A 15,444-nucleotide genomic window follows, 5' to 3' on the forward strand; every position below is an offset into this window, starting at 1 on the left:
TTGTACATAAAGAGGTGATTAACCATCAGTCTTTGTTTTTGAGCTGGAAATACAAGAGACTGAAACTGATCTGTGTACCTGCTTGTTACTTTTTGGACTTGGATTATCAACTAGTAAAAGACATAAACCTTTATTGATCTGCTGAACTCCGGTGGAGATCAGACGCAGTCAGAAATGAATCCCTCTTTGTGGGATTTTTAGCAGGATTCAAATTGCCTCACCATTTTCGTGTCAGTTATTCGAGAGATGTTGGTGAGAATCAGTCTGAAAATGTAAATGATTGACAACTGTGGTGAGGAAACCTTATTTGAGAAGTTTTCCAGGAAACCAGTTCACACTACAGGGAGCTGAATACAAAGTGCAAACATATGGATAAACTGTAACAGCCATGTTTCTCTTAAGGTTATTTCTAAATTTATTAGCTGTATTTCACTCTTGCTCTGAAAATGATTTTCTTCATGCATACCTTCCTGGGGACATTATGATTGGGGGTCTTATTCCCATTCACCAGCAAACCAACAGAACAGAAGACCGTGCTACAATCACCTGCAAAAAGTAAGAATGCTTTACATGAAAATAAAACAGCAAATAAATAGAAAATGCACTGTTTATTTAATGCTTTCATTTACAGGTTTACTAGTCAAACGTTTCTGCACTCCCAAGTGATGATCTACGCCATCGAAGAAATAAACCGACGTACACCGAGACTGCTGCCAAACCTCACCCTCGGATATGACATCTATGATACTTGTGGAGACGTCAGCTTGGCCATTAGAGCCGCTCTGCAGCTGCTGAAGAACCAGTCAGACCCTCAGAGGTGTCTCATACCTGCGTACATCAATTCCTCCTTGCCTGAACCCGAGACAAAGGCGGTAATTGGTGAGAGGTACTCGGAGGTCTCCATAGCTGTTGCAAGGATACTAGCTTTACCATCAGTCACCCAGGTTTGTCTTTCCAGGGCCGGTTCTAGCCCTTTGGTTGCCCTAGGCGAGATCGAGTTTTGTGCGTGCGCACCCCCCCCCCCCCTTTGCCGTGCGAAATACCAGTACTGTTTTCAGCATCTGTTTAGTGCTTCATTGTGTTGTGTTTACAGTTCCACAAAGAGTGCTGTGCGGTGGATTGTGCCTACAGTTGTGCAAAGTGTGTGTTACAAAATCGCTAATTGAGTGCAAAGCAGTGTTTGTTCTTTTAGTTTTGTGAACTCAGTGAGTGGATTTGCTATAAGTATTAATAGTTTTAGAAATTGTGCTATAAGAATCAAGGTTTTGTTTAAGCATTCAGAAAAAAACTGTAACTTAGCATGGAGTGATGCATAGACAAATACCAGAATAGGTTTCAGTACCTTTTCTTTTTTATTATTTTAAATAATTTATTACACACTCAAAGTTAGGACTGTGCAAAAACACTTTTAACCATCTGTAAGGACACTTAGGTAAAGTATAACTAAAAAACTAACAAATTTAATACACATTAAACAAATATTAAATAAATCAATTTCAGAAATTACCAAATAACAATAAAAAATAATAAATTTAAGAAATTCTTCAACCAAGGACTACATAAAAAAGTAATTGATAAACATTAAATTAAATTTTCTGCTCCAGTTCAATTAAATCATTTGAACATAAATAGAAATGAGATAAACAAAATTTTCCTCTAAGTAAAATATATCAGGTATATTTAGCCTGATTTCTGACATTGATTAGTGATTAAAGAAAGGATTAACCCTCTACAAACAAAAGTGCTTTTATGAATACCATTACAAAATTAAAAGTTTGAAGTTGTTGTTGTTTTTTTTGTTCACATATTCTATGATGAACAGCCATAACTTCATATATTTTGATGATTATTTGTACATCCCTTTTGAATACTCAATGCAGATAATCACTACAAAATATTTTATTTATATTAGTATCTTCTACCCATTCTCAAGCTAATAATATAGCACATAATTCTGCTGCATATATACTGAGAAAAAAATGATGTCAACATTAGGGATGGGGATCGTTAATATTTATTGATATCGATACCTTTATCGATACTCCTTATCGATCCGAGTCTTTATCGATACCACTATCAATACTTTTCTGTTATTTGGTGGAAAGACGATGCAACAAAATTTTTTTAACAGAACTGGTATTGCTTCTATTGCTTATTACAAGTGAGAATAACAAAAAGGTTTCTAGCCTTCAATAAACATGGCTAATGTAATAGGCCACTTCGAAATGACATAAAACTAACTAGAATATATTTTCACAATTGTTGGTTAATGTATTGTCTACTGTCACTTTTCATCATGTTTTTAGTGATTAGGAAAATATTTAACAATTAAATAATTGTATTTTAAATTAAATGTAATTTTTTATAAATGTTGGCATCAGTAGTTTAATTATATATAGAGCAATATACAACTGTATTACTCATGTTTCTCGCCAAAAACAAAATTTCCCGTTTTCTTTACGTTACACTTGAACGCATCATGATAACCTAATTGTCGTTTTACTGAGCCAATCTGAACACATCATCACGCAGCACGTCTGAAACTTTATTTACTTTTCAAGCTAACTAGCTTGTATGCTTCCGATTACAACACGGATTTCACAATTAATATTTTTAACTGACCGGACAAGCTACAAAGTCTGTGTGCGCTTACCAGTGATACTCTGAGTGGATGATTAAGACGGGCCCGACCGCGAGCAAAGTTAAGCAAGCACGTTTGCTTACAATTTCATTCCAAAATATTGGTGTACATGCTGCAGTGATTGACGTCACGACTTCCGGGTTGGAGGGCGCTTGGAAAGTGATCAGAATCTTTTTCGATTTTCTCTTAAATGTGAAAAAATAAATAAAAAAACGGTGGTATATTTATTTGTTCATATTTTGCTATTTATATATACGTAAGGTTAAGTCAAACTGACGGACGCTTCATAACCGGTTTAATTCGCTTTTTATTTTCTAATTCTATGATTAATGGGAAGTAAGCCTAAGAGCGACGCTAGAGGGCGCCCCCAACACATTTGTCGCCCTAGGCAATCGGTCTTTGTCAGCCACGTGGCTGACACGCCCCCTAGCGCCATTTTTGTGGTGAGCGGAAGAAAAACAAAACAGCAGAAAACAAGAGGAGAGCGCTGCAAGCCAGCAGCGAGGATTATCAGTTAAATGGAAAAGAACAAGAAAACTGAACGGATACCCTACCCAGACAAACTTTCTAAAGCTGCTAGGGAACGATATTATATATTATTATTACAGTGACAAGGCAGATGTTGTGGGCAGTTGCACAGATAGCTGCAGTTATTAGAGTAGTTTGTGCTGCTCATCAGACTGAACGGAAAAACTTGTCAGAATTTTTGCACATTGATAAGTTGCACACTGTATTTGCTGTTCACTTTACCCAGGCCTGTTTTCACTGGGATCTGCAGTCTTCTTCACAGATATCACCTGTTAGGTCATATCTCTACGGAAGACCACAGTGAAAACAAGTCCAGGGAAAATGAAAATAGTCTAATTTAATCTAAAGAGCAATCTGCTATATACGAGGGAGGAAGACAAAGTAAAACATTTGAAGCTTTGCACTGTTCTGCATTACTTATGTATTTGAGATTTTGTATTGCATTTTCATAAATTCTCTGCTTGATTGAAAAGATAATAACAACACTTGTTTCAAATTTCAAATCCACTCTTTATTGTACACACATTTTTACAACCTCAGAAACATTGTTAATATTTGAAGTGATGGTGAAACTTATATTTGTTTTGCTGTTATTTTTCAAAAGTAACTTTAAAAAAAGCAAAATTCTATTTGTGTGAAAAGAAGAATAAAAAAGAAGAAGAAAGTTGAAACAGTACTTGATCTGGCATTCATTTATTAGCTGGTTTCTCTGTGAAAATTTCAAAACAGTCACTAATCACTGTGACTCTATGTCCAAAGGCATCCACAAACGGATGAGGCATAATTTTGTGCAAAGTGTCTCTATCTGGCCACACAATTGCACGCTTTAGATTTGCATATAAAAATGACACCATTTCATTGAATGTTCTGTACACTGTCTTTGGTGAAACACGGAAGAGATACGCAAGGTGTTGTGAGGGCAGATCCAATCTCAGACGCATGAAGGTTAACAGAAGCATTTGAAATGGACTGAGAATTTTATTTTGAGCAGACATGAGAGGCAGCAGAAAATGAAACAAAGCCATAAAGGTCACCAAGTTTGGTAGACCCGTATAGTACTGGACTTTTTCATTAGTGTCTCCAAAGAAGCAATCAGAGATCCGCAGCTCATCAAGTTCACGCCGCAGCTCTCTGTTTTCTTCCAAAAGACGGTTCATCTCTGCACACCTGAGCACACACAGGTTACATTCTGTCTGTCCTTCCTGACGACCACCTTCTGTGTCATCCTTGGTGTTTGGCCGGCCAACGTTTTCAGCAGCCTTCTGCGTGTCAGTCTGTTGCTGGTTAGGGTTCTCTGTCGCCTCATGTGTTACTTCATCCTGTTGCTCAAGGATTTCATCAGCCCGATGGAGCCCCGTTTCAGTTGCTTGCAGGGCATTCTTTTTCAGCTGTTCCCGATAACCACGTCTTAAAGAGCGGTCTGTGTCTGTTGGTTTGATGTCAGTGTGGCCCAGATGCAGGGATGGAGCCCAGTCTGGGTCAGTCTCCATCATCTCATATGCGGGTTGACCTGCAAACTAGATGAAAGGTTGAGTGTTTTACACATCTATTCCAAACACTATATAAAGCACCTAAATAACAGAGCCCATTAGATTAGATGTGTAATAAATTAAGATAACCTTATGTGTCCCACAGTGGGGAAATTTGCTATACCGAAACAGCACAAGTACATCGGACTAGTAAGGCCAGAGGTAAATAAATAAACTGAAAAGCTTACAGACGAACAAAGGATTATAATATACTTAAGTAGATTGCACAGGATAAATAAATACAGTGAGTTGGCTGACGAGTGGGTATGTACAGTGTTTTTATATGTACAGTGTATTTACATATATTTATTCATTTAAAAAAAAATTGTATTGCAGATTGTGTAAATGATTATATACAGAGAATGCATTATTTATTAAATTTTAGCGGTCTAAAAAAGAAATAAACAAAACAAACATCACTTTCCGCTTCTCTTCCACAGCATGTTTCAGTAGGTTTACATTAACTCCTGCAACTTTATAAGCAAACCATTTCAGCGTGTTGATTTCTATTAGTGTATATTTATAAGGACTTACCTTTTTGAAAATGCCGAGAGCAAACACGAGCATGAGGAGATATTTTATGAAACGTGATGTCTTTCCTTCTTACAGCAGCGACCCATGCAGCCCGACGCCTCTTTGTTAAGTCCTCTGTCTGCGGTCCGTATTTTTTTTTCCAAGTGGGGAATACGAAAAACCGTAAGGCCCCATCTGCTGTTTTCTCTCTGTTAGTTTTCTGTTGTTAGTTGCTGCTGTCTCTTCACCACAGAAATGGCGCTAACTACCCTAAATGCATTGCGCTTTTGCGGAAGTGACGCACACTGTCAAAGACCGATTGCCTATCTCGCCTGTAGCAATCGCCGGTGTGAAAGATCAACTGGGGAGGAGATTAACTGGTTAGAATCTAAGCGCACCGCAGATGTTACTGAAGCTTAGGTGGCTGTGTTGATGCCTGGCGAAAAAATATTCCTAACGTAACAAAACTGTTCGCCAAAAAAAATCAACCGACATATCTAATGAATTAATTTCTGTTTTGTTTTTTTTTTTGTTTTTTCGGATTAGAACGATGTGGTAAAGAACTTGTATCCTCAGCAAAGCAGATAGTGCAAAGAATCCCACACAGAGAACAGCGTCGTTCACAAGAAAAAATACAAATAAAAGTCTGTCTCACACTGGAGTGTCATTTCTCCTGTTGAACGATAAATTATAAATGAAAACCTGTAGCTTGGACGATAAAGTCCGCCCACTTTATAAATTCCTGAATGTAAAAATAAATCCATTAATGAGGCCTGTCATTCAGAATGCACGTGTGTAAGCAGCACATTTTAAAGAAAAATTGACTGCAAACAGAACAATTGGGCTTCTCATCCTTCCAACTATTCCCACTTTATTTTTTGAATATTGACAAAAAGTTGTTTTTTTAGATTCAATGCGCTCATATTTCCTTTATTCTCCTGTCTGAAGTGGACACAAATACAGGTCTCTACTGCGGTGTTGTTGTTTTTTTAGTGGATCCCAAAACTTTGTTCCGTATGATGAACTGTATCAGGTCAAACACCTTTATTTTTATTGCTATTGTGTTCAGTCTGTTTATAATATACAGTTATGAGACCATAATGGGCTGCTGATGAGCTGGTTTTACTGCCCCATGTGTAAAAAGGGGGTAAAATGTATTTACTTAGGCGCATTGCAGCTAATAGAATCTGAATCACATACCTGTTGATGCGGAAACTTTACTTTTTCTGTTTTCACAGTAGAATTTAAATCCCAGAGTTAGCAGCTACCGCTACGGTGTGGGTGTGAGTCGCCATGACTGCTTTATGTTTTATCTTGTAGAAAAATGCAGATATTCTTAAACGAAGAACTAGATTAATTTGTGACGGGGTCCACAGCACAGCTGTTTGGTGAGATTAGTTGGCTGCGTGGTTGCCCGATCAAAATACCGCAAATGTAAACAAACGGGTCAGAATAAAGTTTATAATTTATCCTGGCCTAATATCTATCCAACACACGTCTGTTGTCTGTGGATAATGTGAAATATTATGAGTAATTTAAGTTTGGGGATCAAATAAACGCATCGTGAGGATCTGAAAGCGTCAGAATCTGCAGAGTGTCAAAGATTAACTTGTGATCCAGCGGATCTGGAGGAATATGGGCTGTAAAACGCTCCATCTCCTGGGATGTTTGAATGTTATTATCTTATCCTCAGTTAGGGTTGTAGCAGGCTACTTTAAGTTTTTAACTGTTATTGTTGATTATTTTTCTTACCGCAAATACGAACCTGTCATGATGTGTGACCATGTTCACACAGTCAGCTGTCATCTTATTCCCTTCTATTGTTTTGAGGACGCCACATTATTAGGTTTGCATGCAGAACAACTTTAAATCATTCGCGTTTTTCAAGTTACTGGCAATAGAGTATTGCTTTGTCTACTTTTTACTATTGGTCTAAATTGTTTGCTTCACTGGTACAATTAGAATGACAAAAAGCAATTCAGCACAAAACGTTGATTGCGAGGAAATGTTTGTCATGTCAGAGTTAGGAGATAATACTATCTTGCCCATTTGTGGAAAATCTGTTAAAATAAAAGGAGGGCATAAGAGTGTATGTGGGATCGAACCCTCGGCCGATGTTGTTTTGGTTTGCAAGGCGTCTATGTACCTGCTGAGCTATTGATATGAACACTCCATCTGTCCCCACCTGCGTTAATGAACCTGTTGCGTGTGTCTGCTTTGCCTGTTGAAGAGCTGGTCTTAGATCAACTGGTGACAGTTAGTGTTTCAGAGTCTGCTGTTCGCTTAAAACATGTTTGAATTCCAGAATATCAGATATAACTATTTTTTCCTTCTTTACTCTTAGAACAGAATGGGGCCTCCCCGTTAAGATATAGTTAGACAGTAGGTTATGCTATGCTATTAAAATAAAAAATAATAACCAGATCTTTTTTTTCGATCAGATATCTACCGTAAAATCTCCCTTTTTTATTTATTCATTGTTTGGCTGCAGTCAGCTGGAGGCTGTGCTGCTTCTTTTAATGCTTTAGTACAGCAGGTTCTGCATTTGTTCGCCCCGATGCCCAAAATATCACATATATTCACACAATATATAAACTGAATTCAGAGATTTCACTCTTCCCCGCAGCAGTTATGTTATTTTGCTTTGTTCCTGCAACACATCTTAAACTTTAAAGACATTTACAACTCCTCTGGAAACGAGTTAGACTGTAAGTGATTAGTTTCCCTCCATATAAACAGTCGGCGCTTTTGAGAAAAAAAAGGAACATTTGATTTTCGCTCGTTTTAATTTACAAGACATACAGGACGACAGAAAAATGCAGAACAATACACCGTTAGATGTTCCCATTTATCTTTTATTGCACTGGCTGTTTTTACTTCTCATACAGCTTTCTGTGGTTTTTCTACTCGGTTCTTTCTCTCATCGCTGAGGCTCTGAAACAAACAGATAAACAACAGCAGGACAAGTTCCTCAAATCTCTGTGTGCGGGTTTGGAGAAAACCCTAAAACATGCGATATGTTTTCTTAATGCAATTAAATACCTTGCTGACGGTGACTTCTAAAGATCTCAACGTATTTCGCATCGATCAGATAACAAGATAATTTGTAGTTCTTGGAGTCTACACGCAGTTTACTTCCTGTTTGAGGCGAGGGGTCCTGAAAAGCCCCGCCCACAGACACATCTGCAAAAATCAGCGGTTTTCCAGCTGCCGTCACCAGTTGATCTCCTCCCCAGTTGATCTGTCACACCGGCCCTGTGTCTTTCACTATCTGTATTATATCACACTACATGCCTTTAAACCTAAATATGTTCATATTGAAACACATTTTGTTTACAGAGTGAATGAAACCAACATTAAAAAATAATAGACCCTGATTGAGCTTCAAATTGCATCTTGTATCTTGTACAGTTGGAAAAAAAAAGTCTGTGACAAAAGAAAACAGAAAATAAAGCCAATCTAGGACAGCCTAGATGCAATAAGTTGTACACCCTTGAACTGTAATAATTCCGCAGTATTCCATTTGCTAATTCTGCCATGGTTATTGCAAAACGCTTAAGCGTGATTCAGGGATAAAACTGGCTGCTATATAAAGTTTATTATTTCACTCCCTTTAAAAAGAGTAGTATAAAGAAAATCACCTGAATTGTTTCCTTGTTTTTACATCATACATGTGGGGATGTGTTTTTTTTTCCAACTAAAAGTATCTTTAATTCACCATGCTACTTTCTAATGTCTGACTGCATTCTGGTCCATAAACTTCAAGCCATGATAGTGTCATATTTTGTATCAAAAGGTGTGTGTAAAGTTCTTACATCCTTTTCTTGCCCTCCACAGATTAGTTATGCATCAACCAGTGAGCTGCTCAGCATGAAATATAAGTTCCCCACCTTCCTAAGGACTGTTTCCAGTGACAAATATCAGACACAAGCCAATTTAGAGCTGGTGAAGAATTTTACATGGCAATCAGTGGTAATCGTGGGAAGTGATGATGAATATGGGAAGTATGGTAGTGACAGCCTTGAGAAACACTTTGAGGAGAATAATATCTGTGTGGATTTTGTAGAGATTCTACCTGGTAACTTCAATGAAAACTCTTCAACAGCAAAAGATCTGATTGAAAAGATAACCACGTCCACAGCTGAGGCCATCATCATGTTCACCAAAGATGCCAATGTTCGTATCATCCTGGAAGCAGTAATTAAACAAAATATCACCAGGAACTGGATTGCCAGTGACACCTGGTCTACTTCTCCAAAGATCTCTGAGATAAAAGGCATCAAACTGATCGGTCCAGTTTTTGGCTTCATCTTTAGTCAGAATGAGGTTCCTGGTTTCCAAAATTACGTCCGCTCTCTCTTTAATGGAACTTCAAATGCCATTTTAAGGCATTACTTGTTTTCCATAAATAACTCCAAAGAGGACATGGAATGTAACTGCCAGGAAAATACTTCCAAGCCAAACTGCTTGCACTGCTACATTGACCACGGTGAATCCTATGGCATCTATCTGGCCGTCCAGGTTATTGCTGAGGGCCTCAGAAGCTTACTAAAATGTGACCATCAGAGCTGTGAACGGACCAGATTCACACCTTTTGAGGTACAGTAACCAAATCTCTGGGTTGTTGATATAAGTCAGGTTTTTATGACAACATAATTCTGACATTGATATTCTGTTCCGTGACAAATTAATGGCTTTAAATTTGTCCCTGCAGCTTTTCAAAGAAATCAGCAATATCAAAATTACTGTGAACAACACAACTATCAACTTTGATGCGAATGGGGATCCCAGTTTGGGATATGATATTATGCTTTGGAACACCTCAGAGTCCAAAGGAGGTGTGGACATAAGAAAAGTTGGAGAATACTGGCCAAATAAGAACATTTCCTTTAGTGAAGATCTACCACAATGGAGGAATTATGGGAATGTAAGGAAGAGATAGGAATTTATAAAGTCAATGTCTGATGAACATATGCTAATTATACTGTGTCTTTCAAAGGTCTCTGTTTTTAATTGCTCCAAAAAATGCCAACCAGGACAAATCCTGAAATCAAAGAAACTTGGAGGCTGCTGCCATGAATGCAGTGACTGTTCATCTGAAGAATATTCATTTGGAAATGGTCAGTGCTGTTTTGATCTTTATGCTTACAGATTCTGCCAAAAGTTTGGAACCAGAAACACTCTACTAATTTATCTTGATCAACTTTACTTGTGTGAGAGGCTGTGCTGCTAATTATGAGTGCATATAGTACTTTGAAAAATTATTCCCAGTATATATGCAGTTCCTCTGAGGACTTAAACAGTGTTTAACATATTGAGTTGATTTCAATTCAGTTTAGTTTGTTCGTATAGCTCCAATAAACAACACATAGTCTTTACAATTTAATATAAAAATCGAATGCATGTTAACATAATGATCAAGCAAAGTTACAGGACATTATGATGTAAAATATTTCAGAATTATCCAGCCAGTGTCTTTCTGCATGGAGTCTGCATGTTCTCCCTGAGCATGCATGGGTTCTCTCCAGGTACTCCGGCTTCCTCCCACAGCCCAAAAAAACATGACTGTTAGGTTAGTTGGCTTCTCTAGATTCTCTTTAGGTGTGAATGGTTGTTTGTCTCTGTGTTGCCCTGCGATGGACTGGAGACCTGCCCAGGGTGGACCCCGCCTCTCTGCCCAGGTGGACCCCGCCTCTCTGCCCAGGTGGACCCCGCCTCTCTGCCCAGGTGGACCCCGCCTCTCTGCCCACAGACAGCTGGAGATAGACACCAGCACCCCTCTCGACCTTCCTTTGGATAAGATGACGGAAAATGGTTGGATGGATGGATGGATGGATGGATGGATGGATGGATGGATGGATTAGTGATTCTTTTCTTGCCTGGAATTTCTTTTCTCACTCCCTTCAAAGGGTCAGGCATCCTTTATCTTAAAATTATTTCAACCAGCAGTTCCATATTTTTTTCATTGAGTATTTAACAATGAATGCCCTGTCACCAGTTATTCACGCCATTACAGCAGGAAATTAAAATAACTTTTGTGTGCATTATGATAATGAAATGCCATGGACTATTTAAACCCTACCCCAAATTGATTACTATCCCATAGATAGTAATCTTTTTAGCTAAACCAACAAAGCTCCTTATTTGTTAAACGAAAAATATGTAAATATCTAGCAGGTATTTCAACTCCATAGAAACAAACTTTCATAAATATACCAGACGGCCAACTGGTATATACCATCAGTTTTGCTCTGAAGCTTATAAATACCCCTATAAGGACTTAGAATAATTAAATAAAATTATAGAGCTTTCAAGGCTGCTATGAACATTTAGTAGCTTTAGAAAGTGTAAACTAAAATGTAAAAAATAGAAGGAAACAGAAAGGAAAAAACCTCCTGAACTCGCAGGGAAACATTTCCATCTTATTTGACTAGACAGATATGGAGGAATCACGAGAGAAGACTAGTTAAAAATGTTTTTTTTTCATCTAGGCCTATATCTGAATAATCCATTGTAAATTAATGCAATATTTATTTTGGATATAGTTCAGTTATTCCTTTGAAAGAAATAAAGTAATATTTTGTGTTAGACTACAACTAACAAGCCATAAGAAAAAAAAATCTCAAAATTTAAAAAGCGTTATTCCATCTTGGTTTGTGGCATAGTTTGTTTTGCAGTAGTAATAGTTTGTTGGAATTGAGTGTTTGCAATACATGAATTGAGAATGCATGCTTAAATTGGAAACTGCAGATTTCAGTGGTTTGTGGAACCAGGTGTCTTTCATTTCACCTGTGTACATAAGGTAGTTACATAGATTAGTCACAAAAAGCTCATATCAGCTCGCTTTAGTCAACGTCCTCTTTAATGCCTCGCAAACTGGTTCCCTCAACATCCGCCCAATTCCATGCCTCTAAATTATTGCGATATAACTGCTGTCTGTACTCGCGCCAGCTTGAAGCCCCCTCTCTGATCAGCTCAATCCAATCAGGTTGCAGTGATTGCGCTTAGATTTAAATGCTGCAGCTCTAAGTAGGAAAATGTCTTTTGGAAATTGAGGCTTCCTTCAGGTGTGCTCACAAATTCTCAGCTCACTATCAGAGCCACAAATGTGTAACCAAAGCCATGATAAGAGTGTTATTGGTAAACCCATGTATCCCGCCCGTGTTTTTTTAATTCATTGGCTCTAAAGATTTTTGTAGGTGACCATTTTGGAATCAAAACATATTTTGCTGAAAGGCATGGTATTTTCATGTCTCAGTCTGAGATCATTAAAAGAAATCGCAGCTGATTGCATCAAGTCAGGGTTTGCTCCTCCTGGATGAGCATCTTCCATCAGTAGATATTTGCTTGCACATTTTGCATGCATGCAGTGACAGTGGAGGCCAAAGAACAGAGAAGGAATATAAAAGCACTGATTCATGAAAACGTTCCACGTTAGAAAAGATAATGTAAACTAGCTTCATAGGTGGCTCTGCCTAGGAAAGAAACAGTCAGGCAGGTGAGCCACAAGCCAACACCATACCAATCTACAGTGCTGTGAAAGTATTTATCTTCTTTTTTATCCATCCACCCATCCATCGTCTTCCGCCTACCAGGGGTCGGGTTGCGGGGGTAGCAGCTTCAGTAGGTCGGCCGGGACATCCCTCTCCCCTGCCACTTGGGCCAGCTCTTCCAGGGGAATCCAAAGGGATTCTCCAGCCAGTCGAGAAACATAGTCTCTCCCGCGTGTCCTGGGTCTCCAGGAGGCATCCTAACCAGATGTCCGAGCCACCTCAGCTTGCTCCTCTCGTAGTGGAGGACAAGCGGCTCTACTCTGAGTCCTCCCCCAATGACTGAGCTCCTCACCCTATCTCAAAGGGAGAGCTCAGACACACTACAGAGAAAACTCATTTCGGCCGCCTGTATCAAGGATATGACCCAAAGCTCATGAGGGTAGGAACGCAGATCGGTAAACCGAGAGCTTTGTCTTTGGGCTCAGCAAAAAGCAATGCTGTTACTTAGAGTAAAGACTAGTCAAACTAACCTGGCAACTGATAATTTCTTTCAGAAAGCCAAGTTCAATTTGACTCAGCATGCTGGCTGACCTGCAGACAGGCAAGACTTTAGCTCTCTTATTATGCTTTAAAGTTCAGAAAATCACCAAACAATGATAAAAAAACAGTCATAGACATCTATTTGTTATGTGTAGAGTTGCAAAACCATTGCTAAGGCTTTGTAATTCAGTATATACCACATGAAAAACCCATGTTCCTCAAATAGCAAAAAAAAAATGAAACCTTCTCTGAATTCCTGACCTACCCAAATTGTCCTCTGAGGGCATTAACTAATTACTTTACAGGTCACAAAAGAACCATAAACAAACCATTTCAAACACTGAAGGGCTCATTTGGATTTAATGGGAGAGTGGGCATCCTCTTGAATATTGTATAAAGTTAACTCAGCCTTTCAGAAACAGAACATTATAGCCTACCTACAGTCACACGTGGTAATGAGATGGTCTGGGTCCCCTCTTTTCCTCAGCATGTGGAAAACTTGGCATAACCGATAGAAGCACAATATCCACTTTTTTCCTGAGGGAAAAACTTTTGCCATCAGTCCCTGATCTCAGCAAAACATGATGCAAACCTCAGGGGAATGACACAAAGTACATACATTTATATATATATTTTATTATTTAACCTTTATCTAACTGGGTAAAAAAACCATTGAGATTAAAAACCTGTTTTTCAAGGGAGTCCTGGCCAAGAGTCAACATGTTTACACATTAAACACAGAGACATATTATATTAAATTGACAGGTTAATCAATTAAAAACACAAATCAGGTGAAATTATGGGATCTCCATAAAGGAGGACATTTTTTTTTTACAAATATCCCTGGTAGTTCCTTTTGAATCAAAAAGATAACCAGACAATAAAAAAATGCAGATTAAAACCACTCAAAATTTCAGTTCGATCATAAACTACTAAACATTCAAATGTTGGAAGAGTCTATGAATTTTTATTAAAAGAGGTTTGATCACTTTCCAGAATTTCTGTGGATCATTGAGGTTTTAGTGGCGACAGACAAAAAGTATTCTGCTTTGGCCCTTTTAATGAGCAAAGTACATTTATTTTGAAGGTGCCTAAAAAAGGACCAGTCATGGCAGTTACTTCGTCTTGCCTTGTCCCATGCTTAGTGCTTAGTCCAGGGTGGACCTCGCCTCTCGCCCGTAGACAGCTGGAGATAGACACCAGCGCCCCTCGCCACCCCACTTGGGATTAAGCGTGTCTGAAAATGGATGGATGGCTGGATGCATGTTTGTTTACAGCTTGCAAGAAAATGTCTCTGAATAAAGCAATCCCTAAATCTGGAATTAGATTAGATTTTCCGCAATTGTTCTTACAATTGTCATTGCTATCATCATTAGCATCAACTATGGAACTCCCATCGTTAAGGCAATTGGAGGTTGCTTGTGTTTTGTGGAGCTCACCTCTTTGCTTCTCAGTTTCTGCCTAACGTTCACCTTTATAGGGAAACCAACAGCACATTCCTGTGTAGGTATTCCTCTCTTTGGCATCACTTTCTCTCTCTGTATCTCCTGTATTTTGGCCAACCTCATTCAGATCATGGTGGGATTCAGCTTTGACCCAAAGATTTGCTCTAGGATTAAGAAGCTTAACCACCCAGTAGCTGTGGTGGTGATCATCTCCGGTGTGCAGGTGGGTGTGTCCCTGGCCTGGTTAATCCTACTCCCACGTAGTCCTCAGAAGGTGCAGTTACCTGACACCATATTGTACCAGTGTGACTTTACCAATGAATCTATCAATTTTTTTGCAACTACAGTAGTTTATAACTCTTTCTGGGGCTTTGTGTGCTTTATTTTTGCATTCAGAGGTAGACAGCTACCTGACATTTACAAAAATGCAACATTAATATCTTTGAGCATGGTGCTGTTTTTAATCATATGGATTGTTATCCTCCCAATTTACATACATTTGCAAGGGAAGAATAAACCAGCAATATGTAGTGTGGCCATTCTCATTTCTTGCCTCAGCATCCTTGGCTGTCACTTAGCCCCTAAATGTTACATCATGTTGTTCAGAAAAGAGATTAATAATCAGAATGCAATCAGTGAGTACATTAGAAAACATTATGAGAGGAAGAATCTACCTGTGGTAACATCATCATGATCAGATGCTCATCTAAATTCATACTGATCATAGGTGAGTAGAAAAGTAATTCATGTAAATC

General features: G+C 38.5%; 1 protein-coding gene and 2 long non-coding RNA genes across 3 annotated transcripts; 1 reads left to right on the plus strand and 2 right to left on the minus strand.

The window, feature by feature from the left end:
* Nucleotides 1–352: 352 nt before the first annotated feature.
* On the plus strand, nucleotides 353–15,091 carry LOC119783553 (G-protein coupled receptor family C group 6 member A-like). Its single transcript, XM_038285136.1, has 7 exons — nucleotides 353–555; nucleotides 632–944; nucleotides 9,049–9,810; nucleotides 9,926–10,138; nucleotides 10,211–10,331; nucleotides 14,725–14,912; nucleotides 15,086–15,091. Exons 1-7 carry the CDS (start codon nucleotides 389–391, stop codon nucleotides 15,089–15,091), a joined length of 1,770 nt encoding a protein of 589 aa, XP_038141064.1. The 5' UTR covers nucleotides 353–388.
* LOC119783535 lies at nucleotides 4,319–5,412 on the minus strand. The gene is made up of 2 exons (XR_005280814.1): nucleotides 5,233–5,412; nucleotides 4,319–4,679 (listed from the first exon to the last, which is right to left on the minus strand). It is a non-coding gene; the product is annotated as an uncharacterized LOC119783535 (long non-coding RNA).
* On the minus strand, nucleotides 8,053–8,465 carry LOC119783534. Its single transcript, XR_005280813.1, has 2 exons — nucleotides 8,254–8,465; nucleotides 8,053–8,145 (listed from the first exon to the last, which is right to left on the minus strand). It is a non-coding gene; the product is annotated as an uncharacterized LOC119783534 (long non-coding RNA).
* Nucleotides 15,092–15,444: the final 353 nt, after the last annotated feature.

The sequence above is a fragment of the Cyprinodon tularosa genome, unplaced genomic scaffold (assembly GCF_016077235.1).
Source record: "Cyprinodon tularosa strain WSP-4 unplaced genomic scaffold, ASM1607723v1 ctg207, whole genome shotgun sequence".
Lineage (NCBI taxonomy): Eukaryota > Metazoa > Chordata > Actinopteri > Cyprinodontiformes > Cyprinodontidae > Cyprinodon > Cyprinodon tularosa.